The following is a 14,932-nucleotide window of genomic DNA, read 5'->3' as shown; positions in this document are numbered from 1 at the left end:
GTTAAAATGCTGCATCTGTCACAAGAATATGACCAATATGACGTACAGTAACAAAGTCACATTTTTCAACCCTGAAGTTCTACGGTTAGGCTTAGGGCAAAACCAGTTGTATGCATTCTGAATTCATGTAATTGAATTGCATTTCAGACTTTAAACTGTTAATGCCACATTTCAACTTAAAATCAAAGCATCTTTGAGTACCAAGATGCATACCAGTGCAGCTTTCAGTAGTTTCAGTGACAGATCATCATCCTGGAGGGCCATACCAGAGAAATAAACCTGCAGTCATAAAATAAGCCCTGCAGCTGAAATAAAGCTGCACTGGTGAGAGTGGAGCTGGGTCAGAAATAAGAATAGCCAGGCGTTCAGAGCCTTTAGCTTCCATGCATTGTCTGCATTCAGATCACCTGTATGTGAAACCCTATAGAGGCTACCAGGCGCCATCTAGTGGTGCAAAGGTGTACATCTTTCATTTTCTCTCATTTTCATTCTGATTTTTCTTTCTCCTTTTCTGTTCAATCCATCTCCCCGCTCTGTGGACTATTTCCCACCATTGCTTCCTCCTCCCGCACCTCCTTCACCTTCCTCCTGCACTTTTTCTCCATCCACACCACCCCCGACCTCCCTCCCCCTGGACACAGAGTACAACGCTCGTATCCGGGGCATCAGTGAAAGCATGACACCGCAACAATCTGACCGCCATCGCTCCTATTCCTTCTCTGGTTTGTCCTTCTTTCCCTTCACTTTTAATTTCTGATTTTATTTCCCGCATTCTCAGAAACTTTCTCTGCTTCCCAACCATGTTTTTCAAACTCTTGAGATCACTTTTGTTATGATTTTTCACCATTTTTTCCCCTTCACTCCAATGCTATAGCAACTTCCTTCCTGCTCTCTAGTTTTATTTCTTAAATGTTTGAATAAGAATCTTGTTAAGGAAATACATGTGGCTACAGAGAATTATTTGGGCTCTTATAGGCGTTCGCTCCCGAGGAATGACCCCTGAAGTGACGCAGGAAACAGGACGGCGTCGGACCACCAGTGAGGGGCAGTACCAGAGCCCTACACCGCCAGTAGATTCACCAGACTTCGCCCAAAATTTGGCTCTCAACCCAGGAGGAAGACCAAGAGAGGTGAGTTTGAATAGCCTGAAATCTTACTGAAACATCAGGCTGTAAAGACCAGGGAATGCTGGGTCAGCAATACTAGTAAAACTCATTCCTCCTGTAATGTTATTGCTGTCCAATCTTTTTCTCCTCCAGGGTCCCATGCATAGTTACCGTGAGGCATTTGAGGATGCGAATGAGGCGGACCGCTTTGCCAACAGCCCCACTTTCAGAGGCGGTGGTGAGATTTCCCCTCAGACCCCCAGCTTTCCCGTGTCGCCACAGACTCCTTACTTCAACATGTGTAGGTTCAGTCCGCCTGCAGACAGGGGGCACTCTTTAAAATCCTCTTCACACTGATTTCTGACCTGAAAATACTCTTTTGGTCCTTGTTTGATTGATAAAAATTAGCTTAATCTTCGTAAATCCACTACATTTCAAAGATACAAACACACATGATTTGCGGTTAAAAATTGATCTTTTTTTTAGCGTTTATTGATTTTGCTCTCATTGACCTAACCCCCCTGCCCTTACACAAGTGTACATGGATGCAGGGACAGGAGACATCCTGCTTGTCCTGTGCCTAGAAGGAAAGCCTTAGAGTTGCAAAAAGCAACTTGAAAAGTGAGCAGAGAATTGAGCCAGGCAAGTGCAGTTTAAATATGGCAGAATGAGTGCAATTAGCCAATAACATGCTTAGGGCAAATCAGCTGGCTGTTAGCTGATGAGGGCTGATCAGCTGGTCTCAATTATACAGCAGTATATATATGCTTTAAGCTCAATTTGTGTTTCAAGCATTTTAGCTTATTAGAGCTTACTCCCACCTTCATCCTTTCATCAGTTTTTATCTTTTTGTATCAGTTTTTTATGGTTCTTGCAAATTGTTCAGGGCAGCCAATAACACCTACTCTTTTTCAGCAGGTCTTTTAAGTTTCTTCATTTTCAGCCAAGTTTTCAAGTGCAATTTAGCCATTCCCACACATTTTCAGCAAGGAAATGTATTTTCATCAAGGTATTCAAATTGTCTTGTTGTATTTTTCGCATGTAATTCTTTCTGTAAGGGTCAAAGAAAACTCAGAAATAGGTGCATAACTTAACTTATGTAGAATATCATCACAAAGCTTATATCATTGATTGCGTCAGAAATATTCAACATTTTATGTGAAATATGGCCAGTTGTATTGAATGAAAAAATATTTAACTTTTCACACTTTTTCCACATTATCCAACCATTGTATCTCATTCATACATTCATGTACAAAGTTCACTCAGTGCCTTCAAGGCACGCAATTTTCAGACTAGCAATTCAACAGGCAGCATTAGCAATTTAGAGCAAGATTTTCAGCAGCATTTTCTAGGTCTTCTAACATTACTTAGCTTATCGAGGCAATTTCAGATGTAGCTTTTCAACAACATATTCAACAACTTTTGTTAATGATTTAGATTTTTTGACTTTTAAGATGCAGCATTAGCAGTTTAGCACCAGCTTTTGTTAATTATTTATATTTTTCAGCTTTTTCAAAAGCAGCATTAGCAGTTTAGCACCAGCTTTTGTTAATTATTTATATTTTTCAACTTTTTCAAACACAGCATTAGCAGTTTAGCACCAGCTTTTGTTAATTATTTATATTTTTCAACTTTTTCAGAAGCAGCGTTAGCAATTAAGCACCAGGTTTCCATAACATATTCAACAACATTACCTTTTTTACTTTTTCAGAAGCAGCATTCGCAGAAATGCTTTCTCTAGTTGATTTATTTGTCTTTATTGAATTCAGATTTTGATGTATTGTAACCAAGTGAAAAAATACTTCACAAAACACATTTTATTGCTGAAGAACAATCATAATAGTAATTTTATTTATAAAGCACCTTCCCAAGACAAATTACAAAGTGCTTCACAGTTAAAACAAAGCAATATAAAGATGGTAAAGAAAACAAAATGGTGAAACTACTGTAAAATTACCCATAAAAATACAGATTTTACTTTAAATTAAGTCAGTGACTTTAAAGGACTAGCTTAAACAGGCTTTAAAGTTTTAAAAGAGGCCAACTTGTCAACCAAAACTAAACCCTCAATAACAAACAAAATACAGTTTTTCCTCACAGTCTCGAGCCTCCCACACTTTTTCTTCAACACATTCAGTGGCAGCCCTTCCTCCAGAAGCATCAACCGGGTCAATAGTTTGGTTAAACAATGTTGTACTTGTAGAATCAGCAGCTAGGGTGGAGTTTGTCCCATTTGTACTCGGCATCTCGTCCTTCATTCTCAAAGCGGCACACTCTATCTGCACTCTAGGACAGCCCGGTTTCCCCTCTTTGCTCCAGGCCTGGTAGTCCGTTGGCTGCCCATCCGTCCACAGCCAGTCCCCTGGGAAGAACCGCAGTCCGATCCAGACATGGTCGGTGGTGTCGTTTTTGTTCAGCTCCCTCCAGATCAGTGTCATCTCCGCCTCTGAGGCAATACTTGCCAGATCTTTGTGATGCTCCCTGCAGTAATCCAGAGCCTCCACCCATGTCATCTTCTCTCTCACTATGATCACATTGTAGCAGAAGAAGTGGATTAGTTTAGATGCCTTTGCGTTGTGCCATTTTTTCCTTCGAAGCATGCCATAATCTTCTGAAGATCTACTGTCTGGCTGACCGTCTCCCCAGAAAAATTTGGTCACCTCTCCAGCTCCAGACCACGTCCACTTGTCCCTGTCGGTGAGGTTCCTCTCCAGGCCGATCCAGAATCGGCTGTTGCTGGAGTTGAAGTAGTCAGGATCAACAAGTTTCTTAAGAAGCTTGATGTCGTGTTTACTGCTGACAGGAGCGAGCTCGGTGTAATTCTGGCGGCAGTAATCCTGAGCTTCATACCAGGTCACTTCATTTTCAATGTAGACATATTTTCCAAAAGCTTCAAACAGGCTCAACAGGAGGAAGAGGAAACCGAGCTTCTGATCCATCTCTGTGTGTTAGAAAGGACTGAGAGTCCTGCTACGCTTTGTGACCCTTTATGTTTTTCATAAAGTATTTGCATAAGGAGGGCCCTCAGTGTTAAGACGTAAACAAAAGCACTCTCTCTTTTGCTTTATGTTTGACCAAAAAGATGGAAACATTCATGAAAAACTTTCCAAAATTAAAAACAAAGTTGTACAGGGACTATAGCTTTGAAGCTTTGTATATATTTAGGTTTTATTAGGGGTTTGTTCTGAAGGAATGACCCCACAGGAAACATGATGGCTTGTGTCTAAGAATTTGTTTAAAGAATACCCAAAGCACAGAAAGTTGTATGGAAAGGTGGACCCACCCAAAAATCTGCCAGAGTGGGTTAGATTTCTTTCAGCTATAGATTTAATGTTTTCTTATCAAAAATCTGCTTGAGTTGGCAAAAATTTGACAATTCTGTCTAAAAATGAGTTAAACCAGGTTAGAATTTCATAGTTTTTGGCTATTTGTTGGCAAGAGTCTGATAGTATTTGATTGTTTCCAACCAAAATCCAGCTACTCTGGGTGAGATTTTGATGATATCTGAAAACAACTAGAGTTTGCTAGAAGTGGATGGTTTTCAACCCAAATTCAGCTGGTTTGGATAAGAATCTAACCATAAGAAACTGGTCAACGTGGACAAGAAATTGAAGGTATTGTACCAAAAAATGACTAGTGGGGGTTGGGATTTGATGGTTTCCAGGCAAAAATCAGCTAGAGTTTATTAGAATTTATTGGTTTTGTTTTGCTTTTAGTTTTTTTTTTGTTTGTTTGTTTGTTTTGTTTTTTTGTCAAGAACAAAAAGTTAGCAAGAATTGACAAAAACTGAATGGTTTCCAGCAAAACATCAGCTAGAGTTTATTGGAATTTGTTTTTTAGTGTTTTTTAGTCAAGAACATAAGAGTTTGCAAAAAATCAGCTAGACTTTACTAGAATTTATTGGTTTTAATTTTTTTTTTTTTTTTTTTTTGTTGTTTTTTTTAATTGTTTTTTTGTTTTGTTTTGGGTTTTTTTTTTGGTGAGGACCAAATCAAGTTAGCTAGAATTGGAAAAATTGATGTTTTCAAGCCAAAAATTAGCTAGAGTTTATTAGAATTTATTGTTTTTGTTTTTTTGTTTTTTGTTTTTTGTTTTTTGTGGTCAAGAACAAAAAAGTTGGCAAAAACCAGCTAGACTTTATTAGAATTTATTTATTTTTATTTTTTAATTTTTATTTATGTATTTTTTATTATTATTATTATTGTCAAGAACAAAAGAGTAAGCAAGAATTGGCAGAAATTGGATGGTTTCGAGCCAAAATTAGCTTGAGTTTATTAGAATTTATTGTTTTAGTTTTTTTCTTTTTTTTTTTTTTTTTGTCAAGAAAAAAAGAGTTGACAAAAATCAGCTAGACTTTACTTTATGTTTTTTTTTTGCTTTTTTTTTTTTTGCTTTTTGTTTTGTTTGGGTTTTTTGTCAAGAATAACAGGGTTGAGAATTAGCAAAAAACTGGATGGTTTCCAGCCAAAAATCAGCTAGTGTATAAGAATTTATTGGGTTTTTGTATGTTTGTTTGTTTGTTTTTTAGTCAAGAACAAAAGAGATTGCAAAACCAGCTAAAGTTTATCAAAATTTATTGTTTTGGGGAAACTTTAGTCAAGAACAAAAGAGTTAGCTAGAATAGGCAAAAATTGGATGGTTTCCAGCCTAAAGGTCAGTTAAAGACAGTTATACTTTGATTGTTTCCAACCAAAATTGGACACTTGGTGAGATTTAAAAGAATTCAAACAGCAGCTTGAGTGGCCTAGATTTGCTGGTTATAACCAAAATATGGCTAGTCTGGAAAAAGAATCTGGAAGTAACCACCCCAAAATTGGATAGAGTGGACAAGAATTCAATGGGAATGTACCAAAAATGGTCTAGAACAGCTAAGTATTTGCAGCTAAAAATCTGCCAGAGTTGCTTAGGATTTGATGGTTCTCAGCAAAGTGGGCTAATTCTTTAAGAAATCTGACAAAACATAGTATTTGAAGCTATTTGAATTTGATGGTGCCAACTAAAAATAGCCTAGAGCAGGCCAGATATTTCAGGTGCATTCAACAAAATAGCGGAGTTGGTGGTTTTGAATATTAAAAAGATGTAGAATTTGACCATGTTGCATAACATCAGTGACCCCTTTATTCATAGCACCACATACTGTTTGACTCATTGACTTCTAATCCTGAAACAACAGTATTACTTTGAAACATGCATGGAAAAATTACTTTGATTTTTTTTTTTTAATCTTATTTTATTTATCATTTGGGGGGAAACCCACCCCACGAGTGTCATCATTCATCCTGTTTACAACTATCTCGAATGTCTTTATAAAACTGGCTTAGTTGACCTCGCTTATCAGCTTTAGATCTTTCAAAGGCCTACAGCATCAGCAGATAATTTATTCAGATTATCAGTTATTTAATTTTAATAATGACAGCATGTCATGAATTGATTGCTCTTTGGATGTGAGGAAAATATTTGAAAAAATATTTTTTTTTAAAATGCCTCCAAATGTTTTCTTGCTTTAAAAGATGGTGGGAGAACAAAACAGACCAATGACAAGAAGTGAAAGAAATTTGTTTTATTTATAAGTTGGGTTTGCATTTAGAAAGTCCAACAGCAGGCATTTATGCCAGAAATCATATGAGGATTATATATTCATTTAATTAGCAAAGTGCTTTAAAATAAATTATTTAAAAGCAAAATACAACACATAAAAATCCAATAAACTAGTAGAAAATAAAACATACAAAAAATCAAATATGAAGGTATATAGCCTAATAAATATGGCAATTAAAACATTGTAAATAAAAGTACAGTGAAAAAAATAAAGAAAAACAGTGAATCTAAATGCAAACAACATTAAATAAAGTTATAAATTAAAGTAAAACCAATTATAAAAGTCAAATTTAATCTATCTCTTGCAATATTGCATGGAGGCAGGTCAAGTACCCTCACTCTTTTACTGTGAAACCATGCTGTTGTAACTCATACAGAATGAAACTTGGCATTTTCACGCTATAATAAGCTGGGACGTCCCTGGGACAAACCGTTCAATTTGCCTTGGATTTAACGCTGTCTTATTAACCAGGACCCCTGGACAACCATTAGTCATTTTGTACATGCACTCCTGCATGTTTCTTAATGTGTAACAGTGGTAAACAGTTTATCAGACAGAATGAGCACTTCAAAGCTGTCTTCTACCTCTACGTGATGTTTGTAGACCACACTGGTGCAGCACTCATGTAAATAGTTGATTTAAAAGTCAGCTTCATAAAGTACATCTCTTTGCATTCATTTGATTATCAAATCAGGACACTGGTAAGAATTGCTTCACAATTTTAATAAGAACTTAGAATGCAAATCATCCATTTTAAAGTGCAGTCATTCATAATTAATTGAGATGTGGTGATTTATTACAATTTTACATTTTTGCTGGTTTTCCTACATTCACACTAAATCACAATATTATAGCTTGAAAATATTTTCAGATGTCCATGGTCAAACTGTGAAACACCACTTAACAGAACTACAGATCAGAGTCAAATTTCTCTACAAACAAGGAGAAAAGTGTAGCTCTAAGATTATATTCGACACTTTAACTGAACACCCAATCTATATTATCCATGAGATAGTACTTAAAGTATATTTTGAGATTCTCAGTAGCAAACAAAATATTGTTTTTCATCACAGTCACGAGCCTCCCACACTTTTTCTGAGACACATTCAGAAGCAGCGACTGGGTTAACAGTTTGGCACACATCTTCCTTCATTCTCAAAGCGGCACACCCCATCTGCACTCTAGGACAGCCCGGTTTCCCCTCTTTGCTCCAGGCCTGGTAGTCTGTCGGCTGCCCGTCCGTCCACATCCAGTCCCTTGGGAAGAACCCCAGTCTGATCCAGACGTGGTCAGTGGTGTTGTTTTTGTTCAACTCCCTCCAGATCAGCGTCATCTCCGCCTCTGAGGCAATACTTGCCAGATCTTTGTGATGCTCCCTGCAGTAATCCAGAGCCTCCAGCCAAGTCTTCTCTCTCACTACGATCACATTGTAGCAGAAGAAGTGGCCTTGATAGGTTGGTAATGCATCACTCCACCTATCCCTATAAAGCATGCCATAGATTTCATCACGTCCATTTTCAGGTTGACCATGTCCCCAGAAAAATTTGGTCACCTCTCCAGCTCCGGACCACCTCCACTTGTTCTTGTCGTTGTCGTCCCTCTCCAGTCCGATCCAGAAGAAGTTGTAGCTGTAGTAGTCTGGGTCAACAAGGTTACGAAGAAGCTCGATGTCATGTTCACTGCTGACAGGAGGAAGATCTGTGTATTTCTGCCGGCAGTGATCGAGAGCTTCACCCCTCAGCACATATTGTTTGATGTAGACGTATTTGCCAAAAGCTGCAAACACGCTCAACAGTAGTAGGAGGAATGTGAGTGTTTGATCCATCTCTGCATCTCTGAAAAGACTGAGAGTTCTGCAGCACTTTAAGGTTCCTTAGTGTCTTAATGTATTTGCATAGGTTGGGCTTTCCTCTCTGAGATATAAAAGCAAAGGTGCTGTCTCTTGATTTTTGTCTGACCAAGAGATTAAAACATATTCATGACAATCAGCAACAATTGATTTGAAATCTTTGGAAACATAAGTAACCAAATCTAAATAAATAGAAGCTCTTATTGCATTTTAATCCTTCAGTATTTTTCATCTTATACATTTGCATATTCAATAATGATAGATGCGGTGGAGGTGTGTATTACAACCCCAATTTCAAAATTTTCAGGATGCTGAAAGTGTGAATTAAAACAAAATACAGGGATTTGTAAATCTTTTTCAACTGCTTATTTCAGAATGAAAATGCATGCTAAAACTTTCAAAATAAAACTGGATTAAATTTCCATTTATGCCCATGGTAAGAGTTAAGGTGATGGGTAGGATACCAAAAGTCAAAACATGACCTGCATAACCTGATTAAAAAAACGTTAAATAAAGTAGTGTAAATAGTCTCGTTACAGGACAAAAAGCTATGTTTGGCAAAGCTAACTTACCTTCATTGACTTATGTAGTAACATTAATTATGGAGGTAGCGTAACTATGGTAGCTTTATCTAAAGCCAACAATGCTTAAGTGAGCTACCAATCATTTAAATACTTCAAAACATAATTTAATTCCAGATTAGAACCCTGATTTTTTTCTCTTTTTTATTTATGAAATGTTTCCTAGTCTGTAATGTTTGCAATGTGGTGATTCCATGAATTTAATCAACAGATTTTGTTTATGAACAAAGTTGAATTTTTGAAAAAGCAAACAGTCAAAAACTAGAAGCATATGTTGCTCCATTACCTGTATGTACCATTTACCTTGGACTTAATGCTGTCACGTTCACCAGGACCCCTGAACATTCATTAGTCATTTTGTACATGCACTCCTGCATGTTTCTGAATGTGTAACAGTGATAAACAGTTTATCAGACAGAATGAGCCCTTCAAAGCTGTCTTCTACCTCTATGTGATGTTTGTAGACCACACTGGTGCAGCACTCATGTAAACAGTTCATTTAAAAGTCAGCTTCATAAAGTACGTCTCTTTGCATTCATTTGATTATCAAATCAAGACACTGGTAAGAATTGCTTCACAATTTTAATAAGAACTTAGAATGCAAATCATCCATTTTAAAGTGCAGTCATTCACAATTAATTGAGATGTGGTGATTTATTACAATTTTACATTTTTGCTGGTTTTCCTGCATTCACACTACATCACAATATTCAGTAAAAAATCTGGTCTGAATTTTAAAACAAAACGTCAGATTTATTTTCAGAACCCAACTTGAAAATATTTTCAGATGTCCACGGTCAAACTGTGAAACACCACTTAATAGAAATACAGATCAGAGTCAAATTTCATCACAAACAAGGAGAAAAGTGTAGCTCTAAGATTATATTCGACACTTAAACTGAACACCCAATCTATATTATCCATGAGATAGTACTTAAAGTATATTTTGAGATTCTCAGTAGCAAACAAAATATTGTTTTTCATCACAGTCATGAGCCTCCCACACTTTTTCTGAGACACATTCAGGAGCACCGACTGGGTTAACAGTTTGGCACACATCTTCCCTCATTCTCAAAGCGGCACACCCCATCTCCACTCTAGGACAGCCGGGTTTCCCCTCTTTGCTCCAGGCCTGGTAGTCTGTCGGCTGCCCGTCCGTCCACATCCAGTCCCCTGGGAAGAACCGCAGTCCGATCCAGACGTGGTCAGTGGTGTCGTTTTTGTTCAACTCCCTCCAGATCAGCGTCATCTCGGCCTCTGAGGCGATACTTGCCAGATCTTTGTGATTCTCCCTGCAGTAATCCAGAGCCTCCAGCCAAGTCTTCTTCTCTCTCACTACGATCACATTGTAGCAGAAGAAGTGGCCTTGATAGGTTGGTAATGCATCACTCCACCTATCCCTATAAAGCATGCCATAGATTTCATCACGTCCATTTTCAGGTTGACCATGACCCCAGAAAAATTTGGTCACCTCTCCAGCTCCGGACCACCGCCACTTGTTCTTGTCGTTGTCGTCCCTCTCCAGTCCGATCCAGAAGATGTTGTAGTTGTTGTAGTAGTCGTCTGGGTCAACAAGGTTACGAAGAAGCTCGATGTCGTGTTCGCTGCTGACAGGGGGAAGATCTGTGTATTTCTGCCGGCAGTGATCGAGAGCTTCACCCCTCAGCACAAGCCGTTTGATGTAGACGTATTTACCAAAAGCTGCAAACACGCTCAACAGTAGGAGGAGGAATGTGAGTGTTTGATCCATCTCTGCGTCTCTGAAAAGACTGAGAGTTCTGCAGCACTTTAAGGTTCCTTAGTGTCTTAATGTATTTGCATAGGTTGGGCTTTCCTCTCTGAGATATAAAAACAAAGGTGCTGTCTCCTGATTTTTGTCTGACCAAGAGATGAAAACATATTCATGACAATCAGCAACAATTGATTTGAAATCTTTGGAAACATAAGTAACCAAATCTAAATAAATAGAAGCTCTTATTGCATTTTAATCCTTCAGTCTTTTTCATCTTATACATTTGCATATTCAATAATGATAGACGCAGTGGAGGTGTGTATTACAACCCCAATTTCAAAATTTTCTGGATGCTGAAAATGGGAATTAAAACAAAATACAGTAATTTGTAAATCTTTTTCAACTGTTTATTTCAGAATGAAAATGCATGCTAAAACTTTCAAAATAAAACTGGATTAAATTTCCATTTATGCCCATGGTAAGAGTTAAGGTGATGGATAGGATACCAAAAGTCAAAACATGACCTGCATAACCTGATTAAAAAAACGTTAAATAAAGTAGTGTAAACAGTCGCGTTACAGGACAATAAGCTATGTTTGGTAAAGCTAACTTAGCTTCATTGACTTATGTAGTAACATTAATTATGGAGGTAGCATAACTATGGTAGCTTTATCTAAAGCCAACAATGCTAAAGTGAGCTACCAATCATTTAAATACTTCAAAACATAATTTAATCCCAGATTAGAACCCTGACTTTTTTCTCTTTTTTATTTATGAAATGTGACCAAAGCTGGTAAAAACTCCTGCAATTCGCCTGAGGTCATTTTTCAGTTTTTTTACACATTATGAAAGCGTAGATTCCAAGCTTTCAAACGGTCTATCATACACCTTAATCTGAGCATATTTTACAAAGATATGCTCATTTGAATGTTAACTTACAGTTCCTGCTTCTTCTGAGAAAACCAGGCTCAAAGTTTCAAGACTTCTCCTACCTTCAGGCAGGCCGGGAGATGGGCGTGAACAATAGGGCCACATTTACATAAAGTCCACCCAAAGCAAGCTTCTGAATCGTACTGGTGACGCTCATCAAAATATTCCCATAGGAAATCCGCCGTCATCAAACTTGCCCTGTCGAGTGATCCTGAAGTTGTCCCAAGTCTGTTGATAATTCTTGCTGCCTCTTCATGTCTCTTCTTACTTTTCTTCTCTGCAGGGTTCATCCTGAGGCTTGTTGATAAAGGTGATAACTAGAAACAGCTGAATACGTGCCGAGGGGGGTAGTTTGAGCCATGCGGTGTTTGTTATTGTCCATCTCAATGGGCGAAACAGGGAACAATGGGAGACTGAGTGGCCAATTATCACCTCGCAGTTTCGCTTTCCCCTCCCCTCAATATCCTTGCAGCAACTGCGAGAATAGGGCATTTTAAAACACATAATTACACTTTTAAATATCACATTTGAGTTACTTTTTTCATCAAATGAGTAGTTAAAATGTCGGACTTGCATAAAATGAGAAGAAACGGAAAATGATCGTTTTGAAGAAAACGACTTTGTATCAATTTTTCTCAACCAGCGGGATGCCGACTTGCAGGAACTTTATCTGGCTTCGGTCACAAATGTTTCCTAGTTTGTAATGTTTGCAATGTGGTGATTCCATGAATTTAATCACCAGATTTTGTTTATGAACAAAGTTGAATTTTTGAATGCTGTCACGTTCACCAGGACCCCTGAACATTCATTAGTCATTTTGTACATGCACTCCTGCATGTTTCTTAATGTGTAACAGTGATAAACAGTATATCAGACAGAATGAGCACTTCAAAGCTGTCTTCTACCTCTATGTGATGTTTGTAGACCACACTGGTGCAGCACTCATGTAAACAGTTCATTTAAACGTCAGCTTCATGAAATACGTCTCTTTGCATTCATTTGATTATCAAATCAAGACACTGGTAAGAATTGCTTCACAATTTTAATAAGAACTTAGAATACAAAATCATTCATTTCTGAACTGCAGTCATTCACAATTAATTGAGATGTGGTGATTTATTACAATTTTACATTTTTGCTAGTTTTCATGCCTTCACACTACATCACAATATTCAATAAAATAAACTGTTTTGACATTAAAAAAAGTCAGATTTATTTTCAGAACCCAACTAAGGAATATTTTTAGATGTCCACGGTCAAACTGTGAAACACCACTTAATAGAAATACAGATCAGAGTCAAATTTCTGTACAAACAAGGAGAAAAGTGTAGCTCTAAGATTGTATTCGACACTTAAACTGAACACCCAATCTATATTATCCATGAGATAGTACTAAAAGTATATTTTGAGATTCTCAGTAGCAAACAAAATATTGTTTTTCGTCACAGTCATGAGCCTCCCACACTTTTTCTGAGACACATTCAGAAGCAGCGACTGGGTTAACAGTTTGGCACACATCTTCCCTCATTCTCAAAGCGGCACACCCCATCTGCACTCTAAGACAGCCCGGTTTCCCCACTTTGCTCCAGGCCTGGTAGTCGGTCGGCTGCCCGTCCGTCCACATCCAGTCCCCTGGGAAGAACCGCAGTCCGATCCAGACGTGGTCAGTGGTGTCGTTTTTGGTCAGCTCCCTCCAGATCAGCGTCATCTCGGCCTCTGAGGCGATACTTGCCAGATCTTTGTGATTCTCCCTGCAGTAATCAGAGCCTCCAGCCAAGTCTTCTTCTCTCTCACTACGATCATGTTGTAACAGAAAAAATGGCCTTCAGTGGTTGCCTTAGCATCGTGCCATTTGTCCTGATGAAGCATGCCAAAGACGTCAGCACGTCCATTTTCAGGTTGACCGTGTCCCCAGAAAAATTTGGTCACCTCTCCAGCTCCGGACCACCGCCACTTGTTCTTGTCGTTGTCGTCCCTCTCCAGTCCGATCCAGAAGAAGTTGTAGTTGTTGTAGTAGTAGTCTGGGTCAACAAGGTTACGAAGAAACTCGATGTCATGTTCACTGTTGACAGGAGGAAGATCTGTGTATTTCTGCCGGCAGTGATCGAGAGCTTCACCCCTCAGCACATATTGTTTGATGTAGACGTATTTGCCAAAAGCTGCTAACACACTCAACAGTAGGAGGAGGAATGTGAGTGTTTGATCCATCTCTGCATCTCTGAAAAGACTGAGAGTTCTGCAGCACTTTAAGGTTCCTTAGTCTCTTAATGTATTTGCATAGGTTGGGCTTTCCTCTCTGAGATATAAAAACAAAGGTGCTGTCTCCTGATTTTTGTCTGAACAAGAGATTAAAACATATTCATGACAATCAGCAACAATTGCTTTGAAATCTTTGGAAACATAAGTAACCAAATTTAAATGGAGTGAAAGCTGTTATTCCACTTTAATCCGTCAGTGTTTTTCAGCGGACACATTTGCATATTCAGTAATGATAGACGCAGTGGAGATGTGTATTACAACCCCAATTTCAAAATTTTCTGGATGCTGACAATGTGAATTAAAACAGAATACAGTGATTTTTCAGTCATTTTCAACTGCTTATTTCCAATTGAAACACATGCTAAAACTTTCAACAAAAACTGGATTAAACTTCCGTTTACGCTCATGGTTAGAGTTAAGGTGATGGGTAGGAAACCAAAAGTCAAAACATGACCTGCATAACCTGATTTAAAAGAAAAAAAAAAAAACATTAAATAAAGTAGCATAAACAGTCTCATTACAGGAAAAAAGCTCATCTTCAATGAAAACATTCTAACACAGCAAGTGTAGCTTAAGTAGCTCAATTAGCTGTGTAAACTATGTTGGTTATAGAGCAATATAGCTAACAGGGCTAACAAAGCTCACAAAGCAGCTAAGTGAGCTAAATATCTACATTATCTACATAGCTAAGTTAGTTTTAACTACAGTTGCTGAAGCTAACCTGGCTATAGATAACAGAGCTCCTCGGCCAAAGAAGCTCACAAAGCAGCTATGTAAGCTACTTATCTATATAGCTGGGTCAGCTTTGGCTACAATTGCTAAAGCTCACGTTGCTAAAACTAATTTAGTTGTAGGAAACAGCTACATCGCTAA

The 14,932-nt window shown here is 38.0% G+C and overlaps 1 protein-coding gene across 8 annotated transcripts in view; it reads left to right on the top strand.

Annotated features, from left to right (window-relative positions):
- The window catches only part of LOC121506530 (tensin-like), a 145,823-nt gene that overhangs the window by 73,497 nt on the left and 57,394 nt on the right, over window positions 1-14,932 (top strand). For 5 of the 8 annotated variants that reach the window (XM_041782379.1, XM_041782378.1, XM_041782381.1 and 2 more), the window contains 3 exons: window positions 642-722; window positions 976-1,130; window positions 1,260-1,407. In XM_041782379.1, the coding sequence (XP_041638313.1) occupies window positions 642-722; window positions 976-1,130; window positions 1,260-1,407 (384 nt within the window). The remainder of the gene's footprint in view (window positions 1-641; window positions 723-975; window positions 1,131-1,259; window positions 1,408-14,932) is intronic. The other 3 variants (XM_041782377.1, XM_041782375.1, XM_041782376.1) reach the window with 2 other exon arrangements.

The sequence above is a fragment of the Cheilinus undulatus genome, linkage group 24, assembly GCF_018320785.1.
Source record: "Cheilinus undulatus linkage group 24, ASM1832078v1, whole genome shotgun sequence".
NCBI lineage: Eukaryota > Metazoa > Chordata > Actinopteri > Labriformes > Labridae > Cheilinus > Cheilinus undulatus.
The sequence above is the reverse complement of the archived record's forward strand: the minus strand, read 5'-3'. Positions and strand labels throughout refer to the sequence as shown.